General features: G+C 46.9%; 1 protein-coding gene across 1 annotated transcript in view; it reads left to right on the top strand.

The window, feature by feature from the left end:
* The window catches only part of HIP1R (huntingtin interacting protein 1 related), a 121,837-nt gene that overhangs the window by 49,565 nt on the left and 60,050 nt on the right, over positions 1-12,222 (top strand). The window contains exons 3-6 of the mRNA XM_060250135.1: positions 1,310-1,452; positions 5,954-6,010; positions 7,873-7,953; positions 10,006-10,082. Coding sequence (XP_060106118.1) covers positions 1,310-1,452; positions 5,954-6,010; positions 7,873-7,953; positions 10,006-10,082 — 358 coding nt within the window. The remainder of the gene's footprint in view (positions 1-1,309; positions 1,453-5,953; positions 6,011-7,872; positions 7,954-10,005; positions 10,083-12,222) is intronic.

Raw genomic sequence — 12,222 nt, 5'->3', positions numbered from 1 at the left:
TTTTTTTTGTAGAAAAGCTCAGCAGAAACTCATTTGCATATTAGGCCACACCCCCTGCCATCACTGTTGTTTCACACAGCTTTTTTGTAGAAAAAGTCCAGCAGGAACTCATTTGCATATTAGGCCACACACCCCTGCTCAAAAAAAGCCCTGACTAAGCTAAAAAATTAATCTAGAAGGCAGGGCTTGAAGAGGAACTGGGTATGGGAAAGAAATGTAATCCTATAAGTGTTTTGGGTAAGAGGAAATAACTTCATCACATTATGGGCAGAATAGCTTGCTCTCTTGCTACACCCAGGCAGGCTGGAAAACGCATGAAAATCAGCTGCCCATCGACATTCATTTGGTAGAAGTGAATCCATGGCCTTAATCTGAGATCATGGGCTCCCCTCAGGAAAATATTCTTTGGATCATCAGTTTGGGTGATCGCATTTTCATCTGTGTCCGTGCCTTCCTTTATTGCTCACTGGGCAAATATAAGGTCACATCGCTAAGTCATCCTTTTTATTGCCACACAATCCTTAATTGAGGTCAGGCTAGGCCCCAAAGCCTCATTTTCCTAATGTAGTGTAGAAACTGTCTGAAGGGAAAAGTTAGGGTTGCCAAACTACTCTCCAGACAACGGAATTCATCATGAGCATCATTATGATGTATGTTTTCCCCTCACATCCCCACTCCCCATCTTTGGCAGAGAAAAATTAAACTTAATTCATGGCGGACAAGTCTCAATGGCTGCTAGACATGGTGACTTAGAGGAATGTCCACATTCAGAGGCATTAAGCCTCTCAATCCCAGAGCTAGGAGGCAACATAAAAGGAAGGCCGAGGCCTTTGTGCCCCTGTTGTTGGCCAACTGGTGAGCCATTGCGTAAGGCAGGATGTTAGACTAAATAGACTGCTAGTCTGATCCAGCAGGGCTCTGCTTTTTCCTTCTCCACTTTCCAAACCAAGAGGGCTCTTTTGATGTTCTTATTAGGGGAAGGCTTTGGCTTCTGTGCCCTGTTGTTAGCTTTTCAGAGGAACTGGTTGGCCACTCTGTGAGACAGGGTGATGGACTAGATGGACCCCACCTCCCGAGTCTGACCCAGCAGGGCTTTTCTGATGTTCTAGTTGTTTATATTATTTAGAAATTCAAAACGGAGGAAAAGGGACTTGCATATTCCGAATGGGAACAGAGGAATTCGGCACACTCCTGTCATTTTGGACAGCAGCCCCGTGTTCATGACGATATGCCCTGAGATTAAAATGGACTAAGCTAAACATTGTGTATGTGTTCCATTCATTGATGTTTTTCCTTGACTTCTGTGAAGGAATTATCCTAGGGACACATCATGAGAAGGGAGCGTTCACGTTTTGGTCCTACGCGATTGGCCTCCCTTTGCCTAGTAGCGCTATTCTCAGCTGGAAGTTCTGCCACGTTCTCCACAAAGTCCTCCGAGATGGGCACCCAAATGTAAGTTGTTTAGCCAATGGATGCAAAGTCTCGATGAAAGGCATTGCATGGTGAAGTCATCATACTGAGAGCCAGTTTGGTGTAATGGTGAAGTGTGCGGACTCTTATCTGGAAGAACCAGGTTTGATTCCCCTTTCCTCCACTTGCACCTGCTGGAATGGCCTTGGGTCAGCCGGAACTCTCACAGGTGTTGTCCTTGAAAGGGCAGCTGCTGTGAGAGCCCTCTCAGCCCCACCCACCTCACAGGGTGTCTGTTGTGGGGTGTGGGGGGAAGGTAAAGGAGACTGTGACCACTCTGAGATTCAGGGTATAGGGCGAGATATAAATCCAATATCATCTTCATCATCTTCTTACTGTTAAGAGGGAAAAAAACCTGTGCTTTAAAACAAAACAAACTTTCAAATTCTTCATCGACATAACTTGATGGCATGGCAGGAAATCCTGATCTTATGCAAAATATGTAAATTAAGCATATTTGCATTTTGCATAACCCTTGTTTTGCTAGGGGCAAAGAGGTACCTGCAGGGCACTGAAACTTCTCCCTTCCCCTTGGAAGTCACGCCAAGTACCTTCTTGGCCTCTGAGATTTCAGCAGCCAGTATCCTCACATGCTCTCAGTCATATTGAGGACTAGCCTCTTGCTTTTCTTTTCAAAAGATGGTTGAGATTTCTCAGGTGAAAATGTCAGGTCCAGTACACTGAAACTAAATGTGCAGAAGACTACAGGGATTTTTTTTTTTTGCTCAAAATTGCACATAATATTCTAGATCACGTTTACATTTGTCCAGGGTCGTATTGTATATTTCACATATGAAATTGCAAGTATAAAATTATTGCCATGGTGGACTGGACCAATGGGCCCTCCATTTGAGCTGCTCCAAGGAGTGGTTCTGTCTGCCCCATTTTAGCATCTTGTGTCTGGTAACTGGAAATAATGTTGTCTTTAAACTCAAGAGTTAAAGCAGTTTGCCGCTCCCTCTGACAACCTCCCCTTGCCCTTAAGCGACTGGGAGGCCAAATGCAAAAAGGAGCCTGAAAAAAGCTATTTCTTCAACTAATGTACTTGAAGAACTATCCCCACTCAATGCACAGCAGCCAAGAAGGTCTGAGCGCCTGCTCCGGCCGCAACGCCACTGAGGATGTTCTCCGCAGCTGAGAATGAAACGTCTGGAAGGAAAACTTTCTCCAGTAGAACACGGCACTTGATCCCGAAAGACTCTACAAACCCTAATACTTGAAGAACTCTTTGCCACACGATTTAGTGATGGCCACTAGTACAGGTGGCTTTAAAAGGGGGAAGAGACGAATTCATAGAGGTGAGATATTTCCCTGGCTGTTAGCCATGATGGCTGAAGGGACTTTCAGGGGCAACAACTGGAGGCAGCTTTGGGGGCAAATGCAGACAAGTCTGTGCCCCAGCTTCTGTGTTTCCTCCTGCCAAAGAGAAGTACCTCTTGCTAGCAGGATGGATCTGTGGGATTTTACCCAGAGGCAGGGCTTCGAATGAACAGTGCGCCTTTAAGACCAACAAAGTTTTATTCAGAAGGTAAGCTTTCATGTGCTCCAAACACACTTCATCAGACGAAGAATCAGGTATAGTGGGCAGAGCTACATAGAGCTGGTAGGCAGTGGTTTAGAATGCAAAATGGTACAAATTTAAGATCCAATGACAGAATAGTAAAATTAACAAATGGAGCAAACCTTTGATCTGGGTAGCATGAGTATGCGAAAGCAATAAAACAGCAATATGTCAAAATGTGAGAATGTCTGTCAATCACTCTATTATATAAGCCTGGGTCAAAAAGAGGGCGTTGCATTCTCAGAGGTTTTTCTAGTGCATGGTGATGACCAGGACTTTTTTGTAGAAAAAAGCCCAGTAGGAACTCATTTGTGTATTAGGCCACACCCCTTGATGTCACCATTGTTTCACACAGGCTTTTGGAATAGAAAAAGCCCTGCAGTTTATTTGCATATTCGGCCACACACCCCTGCTGCCAAGCCAGCCAGACTGCGTTCCTGCTCAGAAAAAAAAAGCCCTGGTGATGACATTTATTCAAGATGGAGGACAGGACCAACATTGTATGTGGAAGGGTCAAGTGATAGGAAGACTGTGTATTAGGGTTGCCAAGTCCAATTCAGGAAATATCTGGGAACTTTGGGGGCAGAGCCAGGAGACTTTGGGGTGGAGCCAGGAGACATTGGGGTGCAGCCAGGAGCAAGTTGTGACAAGCATAATTGAACTCCAAAGTGAGTTCTGACCATCACATTTAAAGGGACAACACATCTTTTGGCCGAAGACCTACCTACCTAAGGGACCGTCTCTCCCCATATGAGCCCCAGAGGGCACTGAGGTCATCTGGGAAAAACCAGCTGAATATCCCTGGGCCAAGGGAGGCCAGACTGAAAGCCACCCGGGACCGGGCCTTCTCTATTACTGCTCCACTACTGTGGAACCAACTCCCTGAGGAGGTGAGGGCCATACGATGTTTAGAGGGATTCTGTAGGGCTTGTAAGACCCACCTTTTCAAGATGGCCTTCAACTAGCGAAAAATTAGTGAAAAAACTGTGACAAAACTAGATATGCTGCTAGAAATGCTTTTATTCTTGAAATGTTTTTACTTCTGGAATTTATTGAAACCTGTTATAACGCCATACTGTTATGTGAATTTTAATACTTTGTAATTGTTTTAACCGTGTTTTATAATTATAACTGATGTAATGTGTGTTTTATGTTGTGAGCCGCCCTGAGCCTGCTCCGGCGGGGAGGGCGGGATAGAAATAAAAAATTATTATTATTATTATTATTATTATTATTATTATTATTATTATTATTATTATTATTATTATTATTATTATTATTATTATTATTATTATTATTATTATCTTTTAAATGTCTTCCTGCCATTAGAAATAATTAAGGATAGGGGCACCTCCTTTTGGGGCTCACAGAATTTGACCCCCTGGTCCAATCCTTTTGAAACTTGGAGAACATTTTGGGGAAAGACACAGGATGGCATGCTGCAAATTTGGTGCCTCTACCTCAAAAAACAGCTCCCCCCCAGGGCCCCAGATACCCACGGATCTATTCTCCATTATTCCCTATGGGGATCAGTGTTCATAGCAAATAATTGAGTGTGCAGCAGGCATTCCCCCCCCCCCCCCGCTTTCTGATGACCCTGAAGCAGGGGGAAGGCTTCCAAACCGGGGGATCTCCTACCCTGACAGTTGTTATTCTGCTGAAAGGTTGAGCGAATTGCCGTGTATAATGTTGCAAAGAATATTGAAGCTTGTAGAAGCCGCATGTGAAACAGGGCAGTATGTGCATCCCTGTTGCGGTAATGTGCCTTTGCTGACTATATAGTCTACCCCAGCTACTTCTAAAGAAGAATTGGAGCGTTGGACTCTGGTTTCACGGCTCTTCCAATCACACTCGGGACCTACTGCTCTAAAAAACAAGAACATTCATCATGAATCTGAATATATGGGATTTGGGTGTGAGATCATTGCACTTTTGTAATCATTGCTGTGCAAGGTTTCTGTGTTTTGTATAATTAATAGAAATTATTTATATTTGAGGCTGGTTTATCGTGGATGCCTTAGTGCTTCTTAACTGCCCCACCTGGGGGTTGGCAGCCCTACTGTGTATTATTCTTCATCTTGTTCGGGCACCCCTCTCAGTTTCATGTTGGAGGCTCTAAGTTTATTATCAAGGTAGAGAACTTTTTCCTGGAGCCATGAGTTAGAGTGTTGTAGGGCTTCCACAGTCTCTTGTGCCTTGGACGCCATTTCATGCGATGAGTCAGCCGTTTGGGAGACCGCCGAAATGGTTTCATTTATTTTGGATAGTTCAGACTGGATAGGGGCGATGGCCTTAGAGATCCTATCGCCCAGTGTCGTTTCCAGTCGATCCATAGCTGCCTGGAAGATTTGGGTGGTCAGGAGTTGATTTTCGGCCGAAGCGGGAGAAGCCTCTGCCGCCATTATGGGGAGCGTAGCAGGCCGAGAGGGAGAGCTGGGCACGTCCGCGTCTGGGCTTACCGGCAGGAAGGTGAGGGTTTTTTGAGTCTTCAAGGAGGCTCTGGCAGGAGCTTTAGGTCCCCCGGCGTATTTTTTTCCCATGCCCAGGCGAAAAATCAGCGTATGAAGGGAACGGGGTTGCGTTGAGGGGACAGGTTGACAGGAGCGAGTTCCTTAGGCGTCCACCATACTCCGCGACGCCCCGCCCTCCCCCTACTGTGTATTATTGACCCATGAAGAAAAGCTATGGCAGCTTGGCTGAGGCCCTTGTGAGGGAATTGTGCCACATTGTGGCTTCTGCCCCTGTGGCACCGTGACCCTAAAGGAAGTGTTGGGGTTGTGGGAATGCCCAGTTAGTCTCGGGGAAGCTCTTTGGAGGGGTGGGGGAACGAAATTACCACTGGGATCCATTTAACACCAGCAGAGAACTTGGCTTGCTCCGGAATATTCCGTGTTTCTGAATTTCCTTCATCTCCTTTCCCAGGTTCTTCAAGATTGCCAGAGGTACCGAAGTAACATTCGAGAAACCGGAGAACTCTGGGTAAGTTCAAGAATATACCATGACATCTTTTTCAGGGGTGTTTAAAAGGGATTGAGAACAAGTTTTTAAAAGTGACATGAATTGTCCTGGATGCGACATGAGTGTTGTGCATGTCCGGTTAGCGAGAGCCCCAGTTTGCCTACACTGAGCAAGGAATGCAGGATGCGATAAGCTAGGCATGGATCCCAAACATAGCACCCATGGGATTTCTAACGCCTGCCAGGTGTTTTTAGGAAATGGGTGGGGCTTTTGCCCATCTGATTGGCAATTGGATTGGCTGCACAAATACTTAAAAAGTTGCTTTGGCAGCAGCCGACACCATAGCACAATAGAGTTGCCAAGTCCAATTCAAGAAATACCTGGGGACTTTGGGGATGGAGTCAGGAGACTTTGGGGATGAGTCAGAAGACGTTGTGGGTGGAGCCAGGAGACATTGGGGTGGAGCCAGAAGACTTTGTGGGTGGAGCCAGGAGACATTAGGGTGGAGTCAGGAGACTTTGGGGTGGAGCCAGAAGACTTTGTGGGTGGAGCCAGGAGACACTGGGGTGGAGTCAGGAGACTTTGGGGTGGAGCCAGAAGACTTTGTGGGTGGAGCCAGGAGACATTGGGGTGGAGCCAGAAGCAAGTTTCTGACCTGCTTAAATGAACTCCAAAGGGCATTCTGGTCATCACATTTAAAGGGACCACACACCTTTTGAATGCCTTCCCTCGACTGGAAATAATGAAGGATAGAGGCACCTTCTTTGGGAGCTCATAGAATTGGATCCCCCCGGTCCAGTCTTTTTGAAACTTGAAGGGTGTTTTGGGGAGAGGCACCAGATGCTATGCTGAAAATTTGGCGTCTCTACCTCAAAAGACAGCCACCCCAGATACCTGCAGATCAATTCTCCATTAAACCCTATGGGAATTGGTTTCCATAGGAAATAATAGTTTGCAGCAGGCATTTCCCTCCCCTCCCCCTGCTTTCTGATGACCCTAAAGTGGGGGGAGGGCCTCCAAACCAGGGTATCTCCTGCCCCCACCTGGGGGTTGGCAACCCTATAGCACAAGGATCGTCACTGTGCGACAGAAGGTAAGCTATGCAGCCATTTTGTGGCTAGCTCTGCTTTCTGTGGCCACCGTTATCTGGCAGCCATTTTGCATCTGCGCCCACCATGCTGTGCCAAAATTCCAGAGGTGCCCAGCGGCTCAGAAAAGTTGGGGACCCCTGGGCCTTCATTTCCATTTTCCAAAAGGCTTGCCACTATCCATGAGTAGCCACACTCAATCTTTTTGTCAAGCATGGTGAAATTCCACTGATAATTGATCGTTTTAGGGTCCTGCCTAACCTGGTCTGTGAAGTATCATGGAGGATCCAACTTTGCTAGCTTGTTATTCTTTCCCTTCCCCCCGTCTTGCTTTATGGCTTATAATTAGAAGTGAGAACTGAAACCAAGTAATCAGCACCTTCCCATACATTCCTGTAAGGGAGTACGAGCCATCTGGGGAAAGCAGAGACGCAGTCCTGATAACACTATGGGTTACGTAGACATTTATGATAGTTTATGTGTGAATGCTACCCCGCAACCCCATCCCTTGGAATCCTTTTGAAGTAGACCTTAAAAGTATTGTATCAATGTATTGGCAGTGTTACTCTCAAGAACCTGTTACACCAAAGTATCGGTCTATCAATAAACGTAGTCTTTGTATCAACTTCGACTCATCATTGAACCCGCATGCTTGACACTTTTGCCTCTAGAACTGGGAATGATGGGGCCAGGTGCCGTGTATGAAAAGGACTGGTTTGACCCAGGGGCTGCCTGTTGTTGATCCAAGCTTCTTTTGAAAGAAAGCCTGTGACATTTTTTTTCCCTCCCTGGCAGGGCCACCTGCACGACCGTTACGGCCAGCTTGTCAACATTTATACCAAACTTTTGCTCACGAAGATCAACTTCCACCTCAAGGTAACTTTGCTGACATAACTCTTTATCTCTCAAAGTCTTTTCAGCAGTTTGTATCAAGATTTATTGTTTTCCCCTTTGGGTGGGGGATAAGAGTGGAGGGGCGAGAGGCCTGGACTTTGTGTATGAGTGGAAGGCTGAGCTGTACCCTAGCACCAGTGCGGGAGGGACCCCACAACTCTTTGCGCCAAACTCTTCATCACCCCAGTTAGAGAGGGTTCTCATAGCCACCTGCCATGGAGATTTGCAAGGGAGTTAATCTAGTGCAGGGGTGTCAGACATGTGGCCCAGGGGTCGAATGAGGCTCCCGAAGGGCTCCTAATAGGCTCCCAAGCAACTGACTGTCATCTGCTTCCTTCTCGTTCTCTCTTGCTGCCTTCTGCATCACAGCTTGCTTTGCCAGGCTCTGTCAATCGCACAGCAGAGCTACTGAGCCAAGCCTCTCTTCCTTCTATTGGCTGAGACTCCTCCACCTCCTGGTCCCCTGGGGAAGGAAGGAAAGAGCCACAGCTTCCTGTCTGATCCAGCAAGGCTCTTCTTAACAGGAGAAGGCCTCAGCATCTATGCCCTGTTGTTGACCCTTCAGAGGAACTGGTTGGCCACTGTGTGAGACAAGACGTTGGACTAGATGGACCGCTGGTCTCATCCAGGAGGGATGAGGCTTTCCCCTTTAAACTTTTAGAGCTCTAGGTAGTCTGAGATCTTCACAACCAACTCTCTTGATACGTCCCTCAGAGAATTAAACATAAATAGAATTAAACAAACAGAGCTCTTTGCTCTATGGATCTCCATCTTCTAGTGATCCCCGGCCAAAAGGACATCTGCTTAGCTTCAACCAGAGCCAAGAGCGTTTTCAGCTCTGGTGCCAGCCTGATGGAATGTTCTCCCAAGTGAGATCTGGGCCCTGTGGGGCTTAATGCAGTTTCTTAGGGCCTGTAAAACAGAGATGTTCTGCCTGGCTTATGACTGAGGAAGCTGAGGTTCCTCAGTAGCAGCCTCCTCCTGCTCAGCTCTCTTCTGTTTTGCTCTGCCCTGCCCTTCTTGGGCCTTCATCCGTCTGCTTTCTTCTAGCATTTGTCATTTTGGTTAGTTTAGCCATTATATACAAGCTCCCTATTTGATTCTGCCAACTTTCTAAGGTCGAACTGCTTCCTGGTTTCCATTCACTTGCAATTGCTAACTTAGCTGCGAAGGTTAACGTCGTTATAGGTTTTACTGATTTTATAGTTACGCTTAATTGTTATTAGCAGCCCCGTGGCGCAGAGTGGTAAAGCGGCAGTACTGTGGTCTGAACTCTCTGCTCACGACCTGAGTTCGATCTCAGTGAAAGCTGGTCCAGGTAGCCGGCCCAAGGTTGACTCAGCCGTCCATCCTTCTGAGGCTGGTAAAACGAGTCCCCAGCTTGCTGGGGGGTAAGCGTAGCTGACTGGGGAAGGCAATGGCAAGCCGCCCCGTAAAAGTCTGCCGTGAAAACATCGTGAAAGCAATGTCACCCCAGAGTCGGAAATGACTGGTGCTTGCACAGGAGACTACCTCGACCTTCAGAGCAGCCCCATGGCACAGAGTGCTGCAGTACTGCAATCCGAGCTCTCTGCTCACGAACTTAGTTCGATCCTGGTGGAAGCTGGGTTCAAATAGCCAGCTCAAGGTTGACTCAGCCTTCCATCCTTCCAAAGTCGGTAAAATGAGGATCCAGCTTGCTGGGGGGAAAGCGTAGATGACAGGGGAAGGCAATGGCAAATCACCCCGTAAAAAGTCTGCCGTGAAAACGTTGTGAAAGCAACGTCACCCCAGAGTCGGAAACGACTAGTGCTTGCACAGGGGACCTTTCCTTTTCCTTAATTGTTATTATTTGTTGTTTTATCTGCATTGCTGTAACACACCCTGAGCCTTACTGTGCGGGGTGGGGGGTGGGGGGCTAGAAGTCAAATCCAATCTAATAAATAAGTAAATTTCCTTGTGGGTTTTCCTTGGGCAGAGGCTTGAATCTGCTTGGGAAAAAACCAAGCATAACGATGGGCACTTACAGTCCTTTTGTTGTTTTTCTCCCCAAAGCATCATGAATTTCCCCCCAGCCTCGAAGTGACAGACGAGGTGCTAGAAAAAGCTGCAGGGACGGATGTGAATAACATGTAAGTCTCCCCACTGCCACCCATTCCCCGGGGATTTGAAATCTTTGACCGCGCATAAAAGTCCTTTTTCTTGTATTGTAGCACTGAAAAAAGTGCAGAAAAGGGCAACCGAAATGATTAAAGGGTTGAAACACCTCCCCTGCGGAGAAAGGTTTAAACACTCGGGGCTCTTCAGCTTGGAGAAACGTCGACTGAGGGGTGACATGATAGAGGTTTACAAGATTATGCATGGGATGGAGAAAGTAGAGAAAGAAGTACTTTTCTCCCTTTCTCACAATACAAGAACTCGTGGGCACTCAATGAAATTGCTGAGCAATCGGGTTAGGACAGATAAAAGGAAGTACTTCTTCACCCAAAGGGTGATTAACACATGGAATTCACTGCCCCAGAGGTGGTGGCGGCTACAAGCATAGCCAGCTTCAAGAGGGGATTGGATCAACATATGGAGCAGAGGTCCATCAGTAGCTATTAGCCACAAGGTATAGATGGAACTCTCTGTCTAGGGCAAGTAATGCTCTGTATTCTTGGTGCTTGTTGGGGGGGCACAGTGGGAGGACTTCTAGTGTCCTGGCCCCACAGATGGACCTCCTGATGGCACTTGGTTTTTTGGCCACTCTGTGACACAGGGTGTTGGACTGGATGGGCCACTGGCCTGATCCAACGTGGCTTCTCATTAGATTAGCTTTAGGCAGTCACACAAGACATTTCTTGACTGGTCAGCTCTGAAATGAACTGATCCTACTGGCTTCACGTTCCGCGAACCTTTGAAAACTGGAGCACGTTTTCCTGGATTGAATCTGGTGATACCTAATTTAAAAAAACAAAAACAAATTTCAAACATTTTATTATTTGGATAGCGTCTACGCAAGAATGCATGAATGTATCCCAAAGGGTTTTGTGTGAAAATGTTACATATAAAAGCCAAGGTGGCTTTCACTTTTCAGTCCCCTGAAGCTGGAGTTGCCAACCCCGGATTTGGAAGCACCGGGTGTTGGAGAGCGGAGCTTAGGAGAGTGTGATTTAGTGAGGGGAGAGATGCCTTGGAGCCCACCTTCCAAAGCAGGAGAGACAAATGGCCACACCAGTAGGCAAGGGGGGGGGAAGGGGGGAAAGGCAGGTGCAAGGTGGAAATATTTATTAGAGTTTTAAAGATCCCTACGGGTTGAGCCATGAAATTAAAAGACGTTTGCTCCTTAGGAGGACAGCTATGGCGAACCTGGGCAGTATAATAAAAAGTCAAAACATCACCCTGTCAACAAAAGTCCATATAGTCAGAGCGATGGTATTCCCAGTAGTAACCTATGGCTGTGAGAGTTGGACCATAAGGAAGCCTTGTCTGAAAACTGTAGACAGAAAACAAAGAGAGAGCGATTGCCATAAGAGTTCTTCCTTGGAGGTTTTTCAACAGAGGCTAAATGGCCATCTGACAGCAATGAGGATCCTGTGAATTTAGACGGAGATATTCATGGCGCAGAGTGGTAAAGCTGCAGTCCTGCAGTCGGAGCCCTCTGCTCACGACCTGAGTTCGATCCCAGCGAAAGCTGGTTCAGGTAGCCGGCTCCAGGTTGACTCAGCCTTCCATCCTTCCGAGGTTGGTAAAAGGAGTCACCAGCTTGCTGGAGGGAAAGTGTAGATGACTGGGGAAGGCAATGGCGAACCACCCCGTAAAAAGTCTGCCGTGAAAACGTTGTGAAAGCAACGTCACCCCAGAGTCAAAAACGACTGGTGCTTGCACCTTCACCTTTTATTTGTGAGTTTCCTGCGTTGTGCAGAGGGTTGGACTAGATGACCCTGGAGGTCCCTTCCAACTCTATGATTCTATGATTTTGTGAGTTCAGCATGTGAAGTTCCCAGAGGCACTGATCTGTTGAGAGGCAAAAGATTGGCTGGAATCAGGACCTTTTTAAAAAAAAAAAAGAAAAAGCCCAGCCGGAGCTCATTTCCATATTAGGCCACACCCCCTGCCACCAAGCTAGCCGGAAACTTTGTTCCGGTACGTTCCTGCTCAAAAAAAAAAAAAAAAGGAAAAAGCCCTGGTTCTGTGTGCTGTTCAAAACATTCTGCATATTGCTGTGCTTTTCATCTTCAATTTGCCGTGAGCCACCTTGTCTGTCGCTCCCCAGAGAGAGCTTGAGAAATA

This window comes from Heteronotia binoei, chromosome 11 (genome assembly GCF_032191835.1).
Source record: "Heteronotia binoei isolate CCM8104 ecotype False Entrance Well chromosome 11, APGP_CSIRO_Hbin_v1, whole genome shotgun sequence".
Classification (NCBI taxonomy): Eukaryota; Metazoa; Chordata; class Lepidosauria; order Squamata; family Gekkonidae; genus Heteronotia; species Heteronotia binoei.
Note: the sequence above shows the minus strand (reverse complement) of the source record. Positions and strands in the feature narration are given on the sequence as shown.